Genomic DNA, 22,134 nt, shown 5'->3' on the forward strand with positions numbered 1-22,134 from the left:
ACATAAATTTCTCCCATTTACAACAAACACAAGCTCAGGAATTGCTTATTTTTGCTTATTTTTTCATCTTAGAAAATATGGAACAATGAAGGAAAAAGAAAATATGGAATAAAAAGAAAAGAAACTCATCTCACTTGCTTCAACACAACACTGCTATCTTTTTGACATAGCTATCACTTAATATTCTTTAAGTATAATTTCAGAACCTACATTATTTCCGTATTCACAGGTATCTTTCATAGAGCATTCTCTACGCTTATCCATTCACTAAAGGATTTGTTCCCTAGAAGCTGATTGAAATTCAAGCCAAGGCTTTAATTATATTGTTTCATTTAATTTTCCCACAACCCAGTAAAAGGGTTATACTCAATGACTCAGTGGTATATGAAAAAAAGTTATTTCCTATTTTCTATAACCATATCATCTTATTCTCATATCCTTCTCTTATCAAAACAAAATTGTGTTTAACCTAAAGATGACAGATCTCTTTCAATGTTAAACAGTGACGAGTGAATTTCATGACAATTTATACTTCTTGTCAGGGCTGTTTCTACCCCTCAACAGATCTCTCTTATTCCTCCTTTTCAAAAGGGCATACAACAGGTCAGAAGCTTAGTGTCCACATATTGGTGGAGGGAGGTTCTTCCAGTCTGGCCTGTGTTCTCTCTTCTTGAGCTTCGCAAACCTCCACTAAGATGTCTCTTACTCTACCTGAGCATCCAGACAGATGTCTGTTGCATGAAATTGGCCACTACTGCTGGTGACCATGCGTCTTGCTTTGCCTAAGGTCTCAAGCTCCTCCTACTCAGGAGCCTCCTTATCCCTACCCCAGGTCTCTTCTTCTCAGTAGATTCTCTTGGCACTTCATCTGTTATGAGAGCTTGGTGGATTTCTTTATATTCTAGAAAAAGTCAGACTTTATCATACACCAGCCTCTTCTTTTTTTTTCCTCAATACTCTTTGTTTACTAAAGTAGTTATATCGGTTTTTCACAGCCATGAATGTCCACAGGAACATTAGAAATTTATGCGGGATTCAGCACATTTTTTCATGTTGTGGGGCTTTCCTCACATCATAAAATGCCTGCTATCTCTGGCTTCTACCCACCCTGATATATTGTGACAACAAAAATACTCCCACACATTTCTAACTGCCACTCAGAACCACTTCCCTAGCACCACTTAAAGTCTATGGATAGCCAAGGGCACTAGTCAAGACCCATCCCACCAAACTCTGTCCTTGGCCAGTTCTGCACCATTGCTGTTCTGCCATTGGGTCACCATGCTGCTTTAATTTTAATCATTTTGTGAGATATTTTAGGTTAGGTTCTCCCAAGAAACAGACTGAGATTTGTACGCAGGTATGGGACATGCTCTAAGAAACAATCCCTGTGTGAGTGTGAAGGAAGCATGACTGGGCAGAAGGAAAAGTTGGACTGCAATGCAGTTACAACTAAAACCACAAATGATCAAATAGGGAGCTAAGAAGCTGAGATGCCCTTCAGAATTGTTCTAATGTGAAACAGTTTTGCTGCTACAGATGCAAATACCGGGTGGGGTAACATTTGTGTAACTATAACTGAAGGAGGTGCTAGCTGCACTGTAAAAAATCTTTTGATTTTTCCTGAATTAGTTGTTTTTTTTTTTTTTTAATGAAATAATAGCAGAAGGAAGATGGAGTCTGTCTTAGTCTATTCAGGCCGCTATAGCAAAATACTATGGACTGGGTGGCTTATAAACAACCAACATTTATTACTCACAGTTCTGAAGGCTGGGAAATTCAAGATGCTAACACCAACAGGTTCATGTCTGGTGAGGACCTGCTTCCTTGGCTGTCTTCTCCCTGTAAGCTCACATGCAGAAGGGGCAAGTGAGCTTTCAAGTACCTGTTTGATATGGGTGCTAATCTCATTCATCACCTTCCAAAAGCCCTTCCTCCCAGTATCATGACCTAGGGGTTAAGATCCAAACATATGAATTTCAGGGGGACACAAGCATTAGTTCATAGCAGTATACTCCTTCACTATAATTTGATTATGTAGGGCAGGTGAAATAAGGTAGAATGAGGAAGGTACAAGAGGTTTGTAGACAAAGCTCTGTGAAGAACTTTGTTGGTAGCTGACCAATTTTGAACATGTTTATTAATTTTCCTTTTTAAGTAAATTTTTCATATTAAGGAATTATTATAATCCTATTACAGATCAGAAAATTGAGGATCAGAAATTAAGTGAATGTTTTTCAATCTCTTACAGTTAGTAGAAGAGCCTATTTATTATAATTCTCACCCTTTTGGGACCAGAACCATCTTTCTATATTTTCATATTAAGCAAGATATTAAATTTCAGTAGGAAACTAAAATATTAAGAATGAAATATTAAATCTTCACTATCCCCCTTGCACTCAAGTTCTGGAGCAGGCTCAGCATGTGCTGGATCATTGTCGAGAACCAATGTCAGAGAGAAACCCCACCTCCCTCTGTAAATATACATGTGCACCGAGACATTTCCTGTCTCAAACAGGATCCTGTACAATTAGCTGATAATAGCAAGGAAAGGGACAAGTCATTAAATGCCTACCTGTGAGAATGTGACTAACACTCTCTTTCAATGTCATTTTCAAGAGTCTTAGCATCATTACCTTTTACATTTTTAGTAACAGATCCTAATTCCTTAATGGTCTTTTATAGAGATGGATGTGTCTGATACTTTAAAAAACAAAACTTAAATGTCAAGACATAACCAAATTAATATAGTTAAAAAAATACTTTATAGGTGGAAAATGTTCTAATCCATAGTTTCACAACAGTCTGAGTTTGACAAGAATCAATCTATTAAAGATACTACCAAATTTGGGGGATAATTTAATGTAATGATTATATCACATTTAGATATGTTTGGACTGGTATGGTCAAAGCCAATAACCTACATTTTTAACATCTTGGGTATGTAGCAGTAGCCTACACTCCAATCATTTCCAAGTCTATAATTGCTTGAGCTTCACTATCTGCTTGGGGCTGGCAATAATATAGCTTGGTTTTGTCCACTGAGCACCTTTATTTATGCAAAGACCCTCTTACCGGCGAGCTCCGCGTAGTCCCACCTCCAGGCCCTTCTACCTAAGGATCTTGGGAATGGAGGCCAGGGAACCCTGAAAGCCTTTTGAACTACTAGAAACTAGACTGAGGTGAGTGCGGCACTTACCTTGGGTGCAAAATGTAAGGAGGCAGCAAAAACACAGTATTGAAGATAAATAATATTTTAACGCAATATTTAAAAACAATTCATGTAAAATCCATGATAAATGAAATATTCAAATTTTAAATATTTATTTTCCTTTTGCCTCAGGTGCCAATATGACCCTGCATAGCAATTATTTAAAATTTTGATTTGATAACACTTTACAATATTCTTGAACTTTCTCCAGCATTTCCCCATCTTTTGTTAATGGAAGGGATTTAATGCATTCCAAACCCAAGTTACCCACTTTCTTTCCAAGTCCTCTGAAGTTTGACATGAAACAGAAGCCTGTAAACTTCAAAATATACCTCTTTGACAGCGTTTTGTCCTGTCACTGAGACACGGGTCCTAAGGCAGCAAACAAGCTGTCATTCATATTTACATTTTAATATAAATTTGCATTTCATGTGTCATTTCCAAACTTTTCTATCACTTTAGAACTCTAGTCTAAAATTATCTCCTGCAGTTCTTGAAATGTGTGACTCATTTTGAAAAATATTCACATAAGGAATACCTTTGCTGCCTGACCTATGTTCTCTGAAAGACACTGTGAGCTACTTGTAGTTCACCTACTTTTTGTTTATACCTTCATAACACCTCACATGGGCTGGCACATGACTATTGAAAACCCACAATCACTTTCTTCTGGATCCAAGAATGCATCTCTTTGCTTCTTGGCACATGTATCTTTGGAGTTTGTGACAGGACAATCAATGATCTCATCTTTTTCATTGATGAGATGTTACTGATCACTTCTTATAGTTTTACCTCAACTAGGAAATGTTCACGTAACCTTTTAGAAATGTTTCTTTCATCAATATTTCTCCACTTTAAGGCATCCCTTCTAGCAGAAGAATGTGAAGTTACACAGCATTTGGAAGTATTATTCAAAGCTGCAGATGACAAACACTTTTTTGAACTCTCATCTCTAAAATGCATGAGAATTTTCATTCTACTACATAATTCATTCATTCAATATTAGGTGCCTATTCTGTGCCAGACACTGTTACAGAGCTACAGTAATGACTACACACACTTGTTTGTTTTTAACCTAATATTTACACAATTTAGCAGAAGTAGAAAAAAAATTTCCCAAATCCAAGAGCAAAATTGATCATCCAAATGGGCCAATTATTGCTTTAAATACCACGAGTCATGGTTACACATCCTGGGAAGATGTGTGCTCCAGTTTGAGAAAGTTTTTGGTTAATTCACGGAATACAAAGCCAACAGTAAAGTTAATATTTACTCCGGATGAAAATACTTGGGAGTACCATAAGAACCAGCTTGTCTTCATTTCCATATCATTAGGTTCTGCCTAATTCTGAAAATGACATTCTGAATTGACAAAGGTGGAAATCTACTTCAATACCTGCAGAAAATGTATAAAATTTGACTTTAAAAAAACACAGGTGAGGGGGAGGTGGAATCATTCTTGACACTTCCAAGTGAAGTCTTCATTGACTTCATTGCTTTTCTTAACCTTAACTGAACCTTAAATACATCTGCTGATCAGCTTCAAAAAGGATCTCTCCTTAGGAAATGCAAAATATCACATAACACAAACTTTTGGACTTCTCTCTGCATAAAAATGCTAACATGACTGCCATTCCTTTTTATTGGTCTAGTGTCAAGGCTGGTAAAAAGTATTAAATTCTTCAATAATAGTTTTGTCTTATTTGGTTTTATTATTTACTTATTTGGCGAGGCAACCCTTGGTTGACCTCACAGATTGCAAGGAACTTGTCTGCTTACAATCACTTAATATTTATGCCTACAGCACCTGGTCTTCCTAGGTGGTCTCCCATTCAAGTACTAACCAGGCCCAACCCTGCTTAGCTTCTGAGATCAGACAGCATCGGGCTTGTTCAGGGTAGCATGGCTGTAGACTTATTTGATTTTAATCACAAGGTCTGACTCCAAAAATAAACATGGGATTGATATTGCTGTTTGTGGGTATGTGGTATATGTACTTTTGAATGGAGGCAGCTATTTGTAATAGCACAAGTCATTTCTCATTGTGGTTAAGATTCAATCCTCCAAAACTGCAATGACTAATCCTGACTCTCCTACCTGGAATCCCCAAGTCATTCATTCCAAATTATTATAAAGAAGGTTTCATGTGTGCATGAACGTGGACGTGTGGTTCTCTTATAGACAGTGTACGATCCAAGAATTCGGATCCCTTTGGACTAGTTAATTAGAAACACAGAGGAACATCATGAGATACAAACTTCCTAACTATAGGACAGTGGTTCTTAATCAGGAATTTGTATCACAATCACCTGAGTCACTGGCATGAAAATTCAGATTGAGGCTCAGTATTTATTAACGTGAACTGAGAAAGGCCTAGAAGTACATACCTTTTAATGACTCCACAGATGGTTCTGATTAGAATACTATAATAGGACTAAAGTCTATTTCATTCCTGACTAAAACATGGGATTCTGATTTTGTTAAGATTTAAATTTATCATGCCTGAAGGCTAGAATGCAGGTTTAATGTTCTAATCACCTCAGTCTAATATTTTATATGAATGATAACACTTAGAATCCAAAAGCTACCATTGTTGCCAGTATAGAAATTCTGAGTTATTCCAATTCCTCGTATATAAAACCACACCTGAGCACTGTAGCAGCCTATCTTCAAGTCTGGAGTGAGAGGCAGATCTCTTTCCAATACCAGATGATTTAAATATGTGACCTTCTTCCCACCAATAAGAGGAATTGAACATTTTACATTTGAAATTTTAAGGTCAGTTTATTAAGTTCAATGATGAAAGCTATCAGAAGAATATTCTCCTGAAAATTTTTTTCTTAGAAAAAAAGAAAGGAAAATCAACACCCTCTCAGCATAGCCACAGATGCTGTGGCAGTCAAGCCTCTCTGCAGACAGGGATAATCCATTAGTCGGTCAAGTCACTCTCTGGATCAGCCGGATTGTAGTCTGGATCATCCTCATCATCCTCCAGTTCCAAGTCATCCATTTCCTGGAACAAAGACTCATCTACCTCCACATTGTTTCCAGCTGCAAAAGACAAAAGATAGTTCAAGAACAAGGTTGAAAGGGCAGATGCTAGAGGATCCCCAATTGGCAACATGGACATGACGGAAGACTAATGAAGTGCAGAACTCTATCCAGGGCGCCAGTGGAGGTGTGACAGTATGGAGCACAGTTTAAGAAACAGACGCAGGCCATAAATTCCATGAGAATAGGGAATTTTTCTATGCTGTTCTCTGCTGTATATCCTCAGCAGCCAGGACAGTGCTTGGCTTATAACAGGGGTACGGCAGTATTTATGAATGGATGGATAATGGATAAAGACTGAAACTGGTAAGAGTTAGGATAAAGAGAAGAAGGAAAGCATAAAGGACTAGATGCTCCAAAGATAGGAGTGGTATGAAATATAAGGTTTTTGGTTACAAAGCAAGGGGAGTTCCAAATTTGAGGTTTTTATAGAGCTCCATGACAGACCAAAGAATACAGTTTCCATAGACTGATGATGCTAAAAATTTGAGGAAGACAGGTTACCTAAGTCACAGTGGCCTGGTTTACTCGTTGTGAGAGGCTAATGTGACCATAATTGTTTATCTATTGCTATCTTTGACTTTGTTTAAGTTATCAGAAAACTTTAAAGAATACGTTACTATAGTTGAATGTGTAAATTGATCAAACGTTAGAATTTATTCTTCAAAATGTATTTCTTTATACCCTTGGGAGGAAAGATTAAGTTATCTTTCTGATTTTCATGGTTTAATATGAAAAGCAGTACAATATGTACATGTAGAATTCTAATATTATCTTACCATCCTCCAAGAACTGGATATCGGAAGTGTCAAGATTATGATCTGTTTCAAATAGCTGTTTCCCTAAAAGAAATAAATATGTTTAATTTGAATAGCATAGTTTCCTCTCTCTTCTCTACAACTCTTTAAAAAGTATAAGAACACAAGAAAACAAGTCTGAAAACCTGTTTTTCTATAAATTTCAATAAGTTTATAAACCCAGCTAAGAGTGTGCATTACAATGGAAAAAGTGATAACCTAGTCTGCCTTAGAGTCCTAGAAAAACAAATGAGTGTGACTCTACTTCTAAGGTTTATGATCCTGAAAGTCATGGTAGCTGGATCTCAAGATCTATCCACTGCAATATTTAGATCAAAGATAATCCATAAATATGAATTATAATTATGCATGAAGATACATCATTATGTAGAGAGAATACTTCCTCTTTTTGTCCTAGATGCCTAAGTATATTATTTTCTTATAGAAATCTGTCCAAATGATTCTCTTGCTATATAAAGAAGTAATGCGGTGCAGAGGGGTTTGGGGAAATGAAAATAGGGAGGAGTCATACCACTTAATTTATTTTTTCCTGCTTGCTCTTCTTCTTTCATTCGTTTCTTTTTAATTTCCAAGAGTTCTGCATCAAACTTGGCCTTCCAACTTAAGAAATTCTCAATTGTAACAGGTGTACCATGAAATAATTGCTTAGAAAATAAAAAAGACATGTCACCAGATAAATGAGATAAGTAAAAAAAAAATAAGACCTAATAATCTAGACAAATGAATCTGGCCACTTAGAGGAAAAGCACAGAAAAAAATTTTTCAAGTTTTGAAATATTTAATCTGATTTCTGCCTACACTGGCTACTCTCATTGGTTTTGGCCATCTACTCTGGAAAAGTCCATTTTTAATTTTTATTACAGAAATCAAAGACAATATGCAATGTATCCCCATTGATATTCACTACTAAAAAGAAAGTTGTTTCTGTCATTATTCATGTTTTGAATACACATCAATTTACAACCCTAGCACACAGCTTATCTTTCCACTTCAGTTCAGAATTGGACGATTTCTTTACTTGAGGAAATACAGTCGTGTGCTGCCTAACATTTAGATCATGGATGGACCAACTACAGCAGCCGTCCCCAATCTTTTTGGCACTAGAGAGCTGTTTGCTCTCTCACCCGCCTCTCACCTGCTGTGTGGCTCGGTTCCTAACACGCAAGGGACAGATATAGGTCTGTGGCCCGGGGGTTAGAGACCTATGACCTACAGGACATTGGTTCCATAAGATTATAATGGAGCAAAAAAATTCCTCTTGCCTAGTGACATCAGAGTAGTCCTAATATCGTAGGGCAATGCATTACTCATGTGTTTGTGGTGATGCTGATGAAAACAAACCTACCATGCTGCTAGCACATACAATTATGTACGGTACATACCTGATCATGATAGTAAACAACTGTTACTGATTTATGTATTTATCATACTATCCTTTTAATCATTATTTTAGAGCATATTCATTCTACTTATATTTGCTATAAAACAGTTGACAGCAGCCTCATACATCTCAAGTTTACTGCATCATTTCTCTTATGCTTGATTTAATCTTGTGTTGTTTTACAAATTTAGTGTAACCTAAATGTAGTGTTTATAAAGTCTGCAGTAGTGTTCAGTAATGTCATAGGCCTTCATCTTCACTTGCTATTCACTCACTGACTCACATAGAGCAACTTCCCGTCCTGCATGTTCCATTCACGTTAAGTGCTCTATATATGTTTACAATTTATCTTTTATACCATAATTTTATTATACATTTCCTATGTTTTGATATAGAAATACTTATTTATTACATACATAAATTATGTTATAACTGTCTACAGTATTTGGTACAGTAACAAGGTGAAGCAATAAGGCTGTATCATATAGACTAGCTATATAGCAGGTTATAACATCTAGGTTTGTGCAAGTGCACTCTACGATGGTCACATAATGAAGAAATAACCTGATGATGCATTTCTCAAAACATATATCATTGTTAAGCCATGCATAACTATATCTAAATCACCTTGGTGAGGACTTTATAATTCCAAACTCTATACCATAAGCGAAGTAATTTATATTTCTTAATCTTAGCTGCATGAACTTTATTAACTTATATTAACTGATTATTAATCATTACTTGTGTTATGCCACAAACTAAATGAAATACTTCTAAAATTTTACTCAGTAAAGCTTACAAAAATTTACTTTGGTTTATTTTTGTGATTTCCAAAAAAGTTACTGAAATTTTCAAAAATAAAAAAAACAAAAAACAAAAGAACCAAATAACCAAAAAAACCTAAATTTGGAAAATAACGAAAGAAAATATGGCTTTTAATATACCTTTTCAGCTTCTTCTGCTTCTTTTTCTTTTTTTTTCTTTTCTTCTTCTCTTCTAGTTTTTATTTGATCTACTATTTCATTTAATTTTTCTTGCACAGCTGTTACTAAAGTAAAGATCATCACCATACCAAGGTTTTCTTCTGCCTATGTAACCAAAAAAAAAAAAAGAGGTTGTAGTGAAAAGCACACTTCTCAAGAAAAATTAAACAACTAACCAATAAAAAAGTGTTTCAGCATAATCACTAAACTCCATACATTTACAATATGATTACTAATTCAGCTACACTGTAAGTTTAGACACTTGGATAAATGATCATTTAAGAATTGAGCATTATATAAATAACAATATCTTAAGTCTGAAAAGTCATGTGATTTGCTATATCCAACCTAAAACATATATTTTAGTAACTTCTGTTTAATAATTATAAATGTAGGTAGAATTCAGAAAACCTTTCCTACAGTAGTTAGCAACATCAGTTCTCCAGCATGTTTTCATTATTTTAGTTCCTTTGGGTATTTTAAGAGCTGTGACAATGAACTGAACTTTGAAGCTAAAGGAATTTTCTAACATAGTATAAAAATAAAGAATGTAGTTACTTTTGTGATTTACCTTTATCTATCTTTTTTTCTTTTGATTTTTCATAGTTTAAAACAAAATATGAAACCACCTCTGACTCATGAAACGGATATAATTTAAAAGCTACTTGGAAATTGGTTATTTGAAGGCAGAATAAAATAAAACAAGATTATCTTATTTATCCATAGAAATAAGATAAGCGTTCCAAGGAAGCAGACAGAAAGAAAAAAAAAATCCAAAATATACAAGCCAGAATCTCTGTCCTAGAAGCAGAAGAGATTTCCAAGTCTTCCTTTGACAGGGCTGGCTCAGCAGCATTTGACTGACATTTTATCTCCTGGTTCTCCATGAATATTAGGTTTCAAGCCAGCTCCTATAATCCACTTCAACGGAGCTTCTCTGTGGTGTTTCCATGCTAACCATCCTAAATCTGACTCTCTAAGCAAACCTCTCTCCTGAGTGCCAAACCCATACAAAAACGGCCCCACTGCCCAGTGACTTGATGTCCCGCAAGCATCTCAACACAGAAACCATCCATTTTTTCCACAAAGTCTATTTCTAACTTCTCCACCTCAGAATCATACCACCATCCACCCAAATGGAACATTCCCATTCCATCCTAAGCTCTATCACTGGCTCTTATCTATTCTTAGATATTTAAATTTACCTACTGTACTGTATCAACACTATCATCAGGACATCATCATCTTCAGCTTGGAATATTACAAGAAATTCCTAACTGGTCTTCTTAAAACCTCCGGTCTTGTCACCCGTGACATAAACTTCTCTGATCAGTCAATGCACACACAAAACTGATTTAGTCAGACTCTTGCTTAAAAACTCCTCAATAGATTACCAAACTAATCAGGAGTGAGACCATACTGTCTAAACAGGTTAGAAGACCCTTTGGGAATTAACCTCTTCAATTCCATCACATATAACCACCAACCTCAAATTTGAAGCTCAAGTAATTTAGTATTCTGGAAAAGAAATAATAATTTCTCTTCTCTGTCATTTCCATGCCCCTTAAACAAGCTTGTTCCTCTACTCTGAAACTTTCTACTTACTTACTGCTTGGCAAACTCTTTCTTCAAGTCTCAGCTTCCTCTTGGAAGCTTCTCCAGTGCCTCAAATCTATGTCCACTCATATAATTCTATACTGCACCCACCACTGCATTTTTCACACGAGATAATGATATCCAGTTTGCTAGCCCATATTACTCATCAGAGTATAAAAATCTATGAGAAAGGGTATTGTGTCTCTCTTGGTCAGTTATCTTAATGCTTGATACATTTCAAAAACAAATCCCAGTAGAATCTCTTTTTAAAAAGTTAAGTATTCCAATAGAAAAGCAAAAACAAACAAAAAGAATCATTCATATGGAAAATAGACAACTAGAAGTCATATGAAAAGATTTCCACATCACCAACTAAAGAATTTTAAATTATGAATATACTATTTTCATCTTGTCATCATTTTTTTTCTTTCTAAATGTGGGCTGACACTCCCAGTGGCTTTAGTGGTACAATTGTTTTGAAAGTGTGTATGAAATTAAGTATGAATAACCTTTAATCCAGCAACACTAGCTCTAGGTAACACAGGACTAGTATGCTCATCAGTAATTCATTCTTTAAATTAAAAAATATATATTTGAGTGTCTACTATGTACCAGGTACTGGGCATTCAATGGAGATTCTGCTCGACGGATTTGCAAACAGTGATATATAAAAACGTTCAAAAAAATCACATATTAAATCCGGCAAAACTGAGAAATAATTTTGTTTCAAAAAGGATGTGTAATTATACATACATAGAGTGAAATTCTATATAGTTATCGAAAATGATTCAGATATATATTTACTAAAGTGGACGGATGCCCAGGATTAGCATAAATTCATGTTTGCTATATCTTCTTTCATTCTTCATTCTCTAATAGCTCCAGATGTTTAAAAAATATCAGCCTTCAAAAGACCAATAGTCCTTGAAATACACAAGTCGTGTTTAAGGTGGAAACATGCTTCCTGTCAATTCTTCTTAGAACAAACAACACTAGGACTTCTGATTTTATGATAGAGAATAAAGATTTCACTTGCGCTACCTACTCCCTACTCTGAAGAACCCACGAAAAACTTCTACCCAAGCAACAGATAGTTTAAATACCTGCCAAGCCCAGAGTGTGGGTAGCCCATTCCACAATAGAACTAGCCAAATAAGAATTTTCCAATACTAATTTTTATTTTCACATAACCTCCTTTCTTGGAGGAGTCATAAACGATTGTTGCTGTTTGTAAGCTTCGGGAGAAGGGAAAAAATAAATCAATCACCGGCCCTCTTCCCAGATTGTAGGCAACTAACCTACAACAGGTCAGAGGAATTGGAAGTTTTAACTTTTTTGAAAGCTGGAATTTTTAACTGCACATGGGATTGGATATTTTGACAACAAAATTGAAGCTGTGTTTATAATGGATATGAAGTGGAATTTTCATTCAAAAGGCTAATCAGCTCTCTGTTCTGCTTCTGTAAATATGCTTGCTGCATGTGCTATACTTGAAACTAAAGACTCACCTTCTCTTTGCTCGTTCTAAGCAACAAATTTAACTGTTTGTACTCCCTAGCAACTCCCACACTTTGTAGCACTTTGTAACTGCCAGTAGCCCAGAGCAATTCCTACCCTTATAATGCAATGTTACTACCTGCAACCACAGCAACCACAGCAACTACCTTCACTTTGTAGCGGCCTGAATTCAAATTATCCAATCAGGCCATGCCAAAAAGGTCTATATAAGGGATGTTGCAACTGAGCTCCCGCCCCAGATCTTGAGAACACTAGCTCATCTGGGTCCACCGGCGTCATAAACCTGAGTTCTCCAACTCTCCGAATGCTGCTTGGTTTCTTGCTGGTCTGATTTTAGATCTTTTCCCCAACAGATCATTTATACATTCATTCGTACGTACGTACGTACACACACACACACACACACACACACACACACACACACACACACACACACCCCTAAATGAATTCTGCTTGTTCAGTGTCCTAATTATACATATTTAATAGCATTTTCTGACCCTAGAAGTTAATATATAATACTTAAGGCTAATAGAATAATGCTCTAACAAAACTTGTTATTTCCTTACCTGTAATGCCAATAATTTTAAAATGCCTGAGACATCATTATCTTCTAGATTTTCCTGGGAGAATATTTCATAAAGCGGGGCTTCATCTGGGTATTTTTCACTGTAAGTAAACTTGAGGGTAGTCTGGACGGCTAACGACAAAAGATAAGAATTTGATATGAATACCTTAAAATACACAGAGAAGTCAACATCTTGGTTAAATCAGTGATTAATTTACAATGTGTCAAGAAAAGCAGAACATAGTTTCCTGCAAAGAAAAACGAAGTGAGACCAGACAGATAATCACGAATACAAACAACACATACCACAAATATAAGTGAAAATAAATCACAGGAATACCAAAAAAACACTCTAACACATGAATACATTACTGCTTGTTAGTACTCTATCACACTGCATGTCTGAGAAAAAGGATGGACAAAGTCACTCTTTTTAAAACACTCCTTAAGATGGACAAAAGGCACTGAATATAACACAGAAAAAGTACTATTGGGCTTATTTTCAGGCCTCTACATGAGCCAGTTCCCACTGCAGAAGTTCTGGCTATGGTCCTGGAGTCTATATTTCTATCTGCACAATGCCAGCAGGGGGTTGCTGAGGGGTTGCTAGATGACGTGGTTTTGAACTGAACAGTCTAAGAGGCTGTCTGAGAAACTTTTATCCTGACTCATCTATACATTCTCACTCACTCTTTGACCTGTGCCAATTCACAGATCTTACACTTGTATAGGAGTGTGATTCTTATAGGCACATCATTACAAGCTATCTCTCTGCAGCCCAGTCTAGTGAATTCTCAATTCCACCAAGCAATCTGCAACTAAATCGATGTAATAATAATCATTTTCTGTTTAAAACTTATTAGCCATTAGCCACCATGATCCTTTGTCTAGATTTCGCCTTCAGTAACTCATGTTTTAATTATTAAAACCTCCTGATTTTGATGAATTTAAATCAAATTTAGATTTCTCTCTACAGTAGGAAAAAAAAACACCTTAAAATGTGCTGGTTTGACATTTTCTTTCAATTTTTGTGTATTATGTCAACAAAGTATTTTACGAGTTAATGGATCTAAGAAAAATTGAGTGTTAGGGTCAATAAGAAATACAGTGTCTTTTGGTATTTTTCTTTCTTTTTTTTACTAATATGTTTCTAATTTTATTGCTAAAAAGTTTTTGAAAAAATTTATTGATTCTACTATATGATGTAACAAACATTCATTATAAAAAGTTAGGAATACACTAAGGTAAAAATAAATCAATAATAATCCCATCATCAGGAAGAGTTCACTGTTACCATTTTGGCATATTTAAATTATCTTTAAAGTATTTTTAAAAGGATGTTTTAAAATATCTTTCTATGCATATCTTTACATTTTAAACAAAATATAAAAAATTGCTCATGTTGTATTTGAAATTTTATATATAAACATATATAAACATCTACATATAAATGTACTATATGTAAATAACTGTATCCAACATCCTTTTAATTCAGATTTCAGTATTATCTCTCTGACGCCTCATTTTCAGTTGTACAAAACAGACTTAGAGTTATCAAGTGATACCCCTGAAATTGGTATTACATGGCAGAATTTTAGTTGACTAGCTTAATGGGTAAAAAAATCCTTGAGGTTAACATCAACTTACATAATGTTTTTATCAAATTATAATATTAACTGAACTGGACTAAAGGTAGAAATGAACTTCAGACACCCCCCGGCCCTGCCCAACATAGGCCAAGTTTAAATTAACTTACTAGTTTTATATATGCTTTATTTCAATTTGTATATTTGTCTTAGTTTTATGGTTATATAATAGTAGTTTTACCTGGTTTTATACATATATATTTAAATAATAGTAAAAAATCCATCCTGAACAGAGAACGAGTAAAACATACAGACAGGTGTTTATCCAGCCTAATTTATAACAGCAGAAATCCAGTAAACAATCTAAAAGTCCAAAGACTAAAAACAGTCATGGAAAAATAACAATTGATCAATGGAATACCAGACAACCACTGAAATATGTGTGCATGCAAAGTCGTGTTTTGGCCAAAAATCTTTTACCCTTTCTCCATGTGTTGAATTGTTAATGTTTCTGTTTTACTTTTAAATATTAAGCTTTTTGTATCAGAATGTATCTCACTGACTCTCTCTCTCTTTCTATAGAAGTCATGTTTATACAGTACAGACAAGAAAAACAAAACGCTCTACTAGATTCTTAACAGCACCTTAGCATCTCTACACCTGCCATGCCTGCATAATGAGTAAAATTCCTGAGGGAGGCTTAAAAAAACCCCAAGTAGTTTTGCTTAGACTTACTTTCATCATTTTCTCCAGCCTCAGATGTCACAGTAATGGTGAAGCTAGTTGGATTTTCTGATAATACTGCAAGAAAATATACACAAACGCTAAGTTATTAAGATGCTTCCTAACACAGACTGCTTTTCCTTATTAGCAAAATATCACTGCCCAGTCTGAGAAACTGATTCATAGCCTGAATTTCCATTTCCACAAATACAAACTAAATATAACATTCAAATGATAAAAGATATCCATCAATTTTCTATTTGAATATCAGGTTGTCTTTATTCTGGAAATACCTATAGTAGATACCCTCCTGGAGTTTTATCAAATTAATTAAGTAATTTATCTTTTAATTCAAAATTTCCACCTATATATGGAAGGTTACATTCTAAAGTATACTAAAAGGGAATGACAAAAAAAAAATTTGACGTTTCTCATTAAAAACTACCCACTGATAAATATTCAGTATCATCACTAATTTTTATTCTTAAAATTTCTGAAATATAATTCAGAATCTCCATGACAAACAGTAAATATTAATTTGTTAGAGTTTGTGTCTTCTAGCTATCTCTTTCTCCCACATCATCTCTAGAACCAAACTTTATTCTTTCACAAATTATTGAGCCTCTACAATCTTTCATGGAATTACAAAATTAGCCATAAATCCAAATATCATATTGCTTACAATTTGTTAAACATGACATGACACATAAATCAACATTTACACAAATAAGCTTTATATACCATTTTACATCTCTCTTTTGATACTATATATCTGTTTATTATCCATTCCACAAGAATACTACAGAGACTCTATGAGAGCTCCTAGATCAGTACCTGGCAGTATGTAGAAACTCAATACATTTTGGCTCAATGAAAAAGCTAAACTAATAAAATGAAAGAAGAAAACCCAAAACAAGGAAAACTTGCATTCAGAACCATTATAAGAATAAACAAGGAAAATTCAGGCCACCCATGATAAGTCCTGAATCCGTGAGAAATACCTGTGCCTCACTCCAGGTGTGGAAAGCACTGGCCTCTGTCAAGGTTGGTAGAAATGAAAGAGTGAAGGGATTCATGGAGAAGTCACTATGAAAACTACTCAGCTTTTCCTCCTCCAGAACTTCTGAGGCCTTCATAAGTATTCATGAATATTCAAATTTTCAAGACATATGTCTTCATTTTAATTGAAGTTTAAAAGTGCATGAAGCAAAGATGAACCTCTATAATTACTAGAAAGGTGGTATTTGTTGGGAAGATAAAGACTCATTGGATTTACATTTTCATATGCCTCAGGCAGGCCAGCCCAGCTGAAAAAGTCCATGAAAGGAAATTATAATAAAGCTTTTACAATATGATCAGCCCTACCTTTTTTTAAAACAAATGTGTGTAAAATTATGTATTTCATTCCTAGTTCTTTTCATAACCAACTTTAGCATTAACACGTAATGAAATGTAAACACTGCAACTACAGAAATAAAGATTTAACTGAATGACATTCCAACTTATTTTCTAGAGATCACCTATAGCCAATAACAAGAGCTAACATTTATTGAGCATTACTTTGTGCCTGTGCTGTGCCCTGCATTTACAAAGAAATCTGTTAATTTTCACACGAAGATCATGATTTTATACTGCTACCACATTTCACCAAACTTAAGAGGCCATGAAGTATGAGATTAACTCTATGTACCACTAAGCAAGAAAAAAAGCTGCTGTGCTGTCAATCACTTATCTGATATCTTTTCGCAACACACTGAGCTTCTAAAAATTGCATATGGTAAATGAGGACAAGGGGGTGCTAGTAAGAACATCACTGAACTGCCTAACTTTGGGAGCCTGATAGAATAAGGAGGCAAGATGAACAAGAAAGAAGTGACAAACTATAAATCCAGGCATGTTCAATAAAAGCATGGGAATGAAAGAACTGTAGGGCTAAAAAGTTACTGAACAGAAAGAGGAATTTCAGAGGTCAAAATTTTGAAGATGGCATTTCCAAGGTGCGGCTAAACCCCCATACAGTTGAAGAAAATGGAAATCAAAACCGTTTGTTGATAAAGACAAGAAATTATGAAGCCACATTAGAAGAATCAGCAATAACTATGGTAAATATCTAGTAAAGAGTATCTTATATTTAACAGTTATAAAGTATTTATATTTACATAATTCTTCATTAAAGAGATATGAAAATTGAGGATTGGAGATTATTGATTTGTCTAAGGACATAGAGCTAATAATATTCACTACACCAGGCAGCCATTGTGAACCAGGAACAACAAAAAAGGGATATTGGAGAACACTGCTAACTAATATCCCCCAACATCCACTCTCCCCTTCTTCCAGTTACACCATTTTTAATTGAGCATACTGACTATCCAGAATAAAGACTACATTTCCCAGCCTTCCTACCAGTTAGGTCTCACCGAAAGACTAAGATCCAGTTGATGAGTTGGAAGCAAATGAGTCCTCTGACAGTTTCCAGGAAATTTCCTTAAGAAATACTGTCTTTTACTTCCCCCTCCCGCCCCCCCGCCCCCCATCATTCCTTTAGCTATCCTACTGCCTGGAAAAGGAATGCTGCCATCTTAGGGGTGACAGAAAACTAAGAAGCCTGAGTCTTTGAGGAATTCTTAGACTAGAGCAATACAACTACCTTTTATATGCAAGAGCAATAAACTTTCACCTTTTTAAAACCAGTCATTTGAGATTTTATGTCACAGCTAAACTCAATTTACACACACACACACACACACACACAGACACGCACACACCATGGAAAGGGATAATATTACAAAGCTTGGAGGTGACTAAAATAGAGATGAGAAAGTTACTTAATTAGATTTGCAAAGATGAATGATTCTGAGTTATGATGAAGAAATAATCCCATTCCAGTGCATTACTATTGAGTTGGGGTAAACAGAGGAAAGATTAGCCTTCACTAAAGATACTAGATTTAAGTGTATCAAATACTTTTAAGAATAAGAGTAAGGTTGTTGTGCATAGTGGAAGGAACAGTGGAGGGGCAGAAGTGGTAGGTGATACAGGGGAAGATGAGGTTAAACTGGACAGAATTAAGATTTTGTCAAGAACAGAGATAATGGGGATAGAGGCTGAAAGGTACACTAAGGGGACACATAAATGACATTAAGGTTTTCACTAAGAACCAGACAGCTCATATTAAAATAAGTCCCTTTGGTTCTTAGGAAGTGTCTGTCTTAGAAAAACTGTTTTTACCATATGACTTCTGCCCCATCTCTAAGCCACAATTATGTTAAATGCTCATGGCTGCTACTTGGAGGTAATATAGGATTACGTACCCCTCTTTTTAAGACCAAACAGAGTTAAGGGAACTTGACTTTTGGTCAGCCTGAAGCAAGAGATTTTGATACATAAATGGAAATAACCAAATTCTACTACCTTAGCAGGATCTCGTCAAGTGAGGCACTACTGAAGATGAATGTGTTATCAGGAGAATCTGTTTATATTTTGGAAGACTAGTTGTTAGAAGGATTGGATCAATGTGCAATCAAGCTATAGAACAGACAAAATGAAGAAACTGTATTATGATTTGTTAAATTCACAAAAAATGCAGCACTGGACCAACAATTCTTTTCAAATAGTCAAGCAATCAATTCTGAGGTTAGGCTAGGTCTATGTGGCTAGGACTACGGTCTGGTTGGATTGTGCCTCTTCAGCATCCACAAAGGGGTCATGATGTGTTGAACAAAGGCTTCTCTGGTAAGCATTCAGCCACTAATTTTTTAAAAAAGTATTTCTACTTCCTTCATTAACAGCACTGAGCATTTACCAAATCCAATATTAAATGTAATTCAATACATAGTTAGAAAATGACCAACTCATGTTCCTCAGCAAACTAAAACAAGCAAGCTCTCCTTCTTAAAACTGGTATGAAATTATGAAAGTATGAAATCATTAACACAAAAGAAGGCTTTAAAACAGTAAACCTTGCAAATCCTCGAGATTTCCAAAGATCAAACACAAAAACATTTGTTCCAAAGTCCACTGCCTTTTCCTTGAGATGTTTCATAAAGAACATGGTAAGAGTAAGGCAAAGTTCTTAAAGAACTATAATCAAGACATCTCAATTTAACTTATTTATTGCAAGGCTTGTAGGAATGTTGATAGGAATTAGAAACAGATGGGTTCAGCTGATACTGCCGAATACTTGCCTACATCGAAGATTCATAAATTCTTTTACTACCTTGACTCGAAATCCTCAAGCACTTCTGCATCTGAACTATATCACATACTGAGCTACATGAGAACCTAGTACAACTTGAAAAGAACCACAAGATTGTTTCAGGGTTAAAAATGCATCACTTTTACAAAGGCTTATATGAATAGTATGTAATGAGGAATATTTTATGTCCAAAGAAGTGAAAAGAACAGCACATCTTATTCTTTCTTAACTCTGCCTACTACATGCCTGTTATATTTCCAATATACTAAAAATGACCATATGTCTCGATTAAAAATATATCCAACAACTGACCCTCTATTCTATTTAGACATTGACATATAAGCAAGGATAGAGAAGGGAGCCAGACTCCATACACACTCACCCAGTTCATGACACTCTCAAACCCCTCTTCACTCATCCCCTTAAAATCCTCACAGCACTGCTGTACTGCTGGTGAGAGAGAACATGAACAGGACTGGAGCTATACAGGGTAGCTGAGAGACATCTGCCTGTTGGCAAAGCAGAACAAAATTTGCTACCATTGCAAGCAGTAGTCAAAAAGAGGAGCTAAGAAAACTACGCTAAACAATGAAAGGGAGAGGGTTTGGAGCTTATAAGTTAAAATAACATAACTTACACTCTTAATTCTGACAATCAATGATAGACAACACTCAAAGAAAGGGATGGGGAACATAAATCCCACAAATCTAGCTTTATTTGATCACTTCTTATTGGCTTTATTTGATCACTTCTCAAAAACTGAGTGTAATGTGGAAGAAGCAATATTGATATGGTTATCTTGCTGCATTTTCAGAATCATCTGAATGAAGCATCGCTTAATACAGAATTCTCTTCCTTTAAGATAGATCTAAGGAATTCCTCAATATTTTTCATTAGCCCAACCTACCAAGGAATCTTCTGCTCCCCCTCATCCCAGCTAAAACTAGATATCAAGTCCCACATGTCTGGAGGTGAAGGAACGGGAAAGGAGTTCCAGATTTAACTAACGCTTAGCACCAGTCCTGGCGCTAACTTGCTGGCCGACCCAAAGCAAGCCACTTACCTTTCCTGAGCTTCTACTGCCTTGCTTGTAGCAAGAGTAGGAGCAAGAGGATGTCTAACATCCTTTCCAGTCTAACAACCTGTGAATCCTCAGTGGAACTGAACTTTGGGCCACATCATTCATTGGGCATTCTGCAGAATGCCAGAATAAAAAAGAAAAGAAAGAAAAGAAAAAGAAAGCAAGAAAAGGACAAACTTCAGAGACAATGCTACTCAGTCTGATTCTGGGTAACCTGCACTCTGAATCCCATAAGCTTTAAAACAGCTTCATAAGAAAAAGAGATTGTACCTGAATAAAGGTGAAAATGTGAAAACTGATACCTCTTTGGTCTGGAAAGATTATTTCCACTTGCAATATCTGTTTTCGTGTTATTTCACCAAATCTCAGGTTGCTGTTAAATTACACAGAAACCAAAGTGCCCCTGATTCAATTTCAGGCCTGACACACTCTCCAGGGACCTCGCTAGCCTTGCCCGGACTTCTAGATTTCAGGGAACTAGCGGAGAAAGGAAAACAGCGGTGAAGTTAAGTGCATGAATGTTTCGGGAAAACTTGAGGAGACAGTGGCGGCTGATGTGGCCACGCGGCCTCGCTGTCCCCTTCTCCATCCTGGCCTGCCGAGGGCCGCGGCAGCTCCGGCCCATCCCACTCCACCCCAGGCGGCTGCGGGTCCGCGGCCGCGCAAGTCCTACCGGTGAAGGAGTCGGGGTAGATGGCCTCCAGAGCCTCCAGCTCGTTGCGTTGCTCCTCGCAGTAATCTGTCATCGTGGCCCTCGCCGCTGCCCATGGATCGCCCAGGTACCCAGGCGGCGTGCTGCACGGGGACCGCGGCCGCGCCGGGACAGAACGCAGCGGCCGGCGAGCGCAAGCGCAGAGTCCCCGGCTGGGAGGCCCGGGGCCCAAAGCCAGGCCGGGCCTGCTGAGCAACGGCCTCGCGCCGGCTCCGCCTGCTCCCTAGTTCCGCGTTCGACTCGTTCGGCCTGGACAGCGGGGCTCTGAGAGGCCGCCGGTCCCACGCCCGCCTCGGATTGGCGGGGAGGGTGAAGGCGCCCGGTCTGGCATTCGTCACGGACACCTAGGGTCGGTTCCTGGGTTTTGCAGGGCCGGAGCCGGGGAAGCCCCTCAGCTGGGCATCCTCGCTCGATGTGTCTGGGCTGGAGGACGGCCTCGCGCGCCGGGGCGGTACAGGGCTGCGGGTGGAGGCACCGGCGACAGGGGAGGGGGGAGGCGCGGCGACTTTCGTCGTTTCCGGTTTGCAACTCTACGTCCTGGTGGGCCCGACACATGTGTCTCCCAGGGTCGGCTGCTAGTGGGGTCCCGGTGCTTCTATGCTTCACCAGCCTCCGGGGCCCGTGGCCCACGGCAGTCGGGCGAGAAGCGGAGAACGGTGTAGGGTCCAGTGAGCAGAAGAGCAGGAGCTCTGCTAGCTCTGCTAGTGCGTC

At 37.0% G+C, this 22,134-nt stretch overlaps 1 protein-coding gene and 1 pseudogene across 2 annotated transcripts; both read right to left on the reverse strand.

Annotated features, from left to right (window-relative positions):
- Window positions 1–5,006: 5,006 nt before the first annotated feature.
- On the reverse strand, window positions 5,007–5,125 carry LOC111742810 (annotated as a pseudogene).
- Window positions 5,126–5,968: 843 nt separating this feature from the next.
- RWDD1 (RWD domain containing 1) lies at window positions 5,969–21,888 on the reverse strand. Of its 2 annotated transcripts, XM_023533376.1 has the most exons (9): window positions 21,385–21,886; window positions 20,013–20,139; window positions 18,847–18,960; window positions 15,445–15,510; window positions 13,125–13,255; window positions 9,406–9,549; window positions 7,592–7,724; window positions 7,042–7,104; window positions 5,969–6,262 (listed from the first exon to the last, which is right to left on the reverse strand). In XM_023533376.1, the coding sequence occupies exons 6-9, from the start codon at window positions 9,529–9,531 to the stop codon at window positions 6,141–6,143; spliced, it is 444 nt and encodes a 147-aa protein (XP_023389144.1). In that variant the 5' UTR covers window positions 9,532–9,549; window positions 13,125–13,255; window positions 15,445–15,510; window positions 18,847–18,960; window positions 20,013–20,139; window positions 21,385–21,886; the 3' UTR covers window positions 5,969–6,140. The 2 variants fall into 2 exon arrangements, with proteins under 2 accessions (XP_023389144.1, XP_011363074.1); XM_011364772.2 differs by lacking the exons at window positions 18,847–18,960; window positions 20,013–20,139 and having other exon boundaries at window positions 21,385–21,888.
- Window positions 21,889–22,134: the final 246 nt, after the last annotated feature.

This window comes from Pteropus vampyrus, unplaced genomic scaffold, assembly GCF_000151845.1.
Source record: "Pteropus vampyrus isolate Shadow unplaced genomic scaffold, Pvam_2.0 Scaffold101, whole genome shotgun sequence".
In the NCBI taxonomy this organism is placed as follows: domain Eukaryota; kingdom Metazoa; phylum Chordata; class Mammalia; order Chiroptera; family Pteropodidae; genus Pteropus; species Pteropus vampyrus.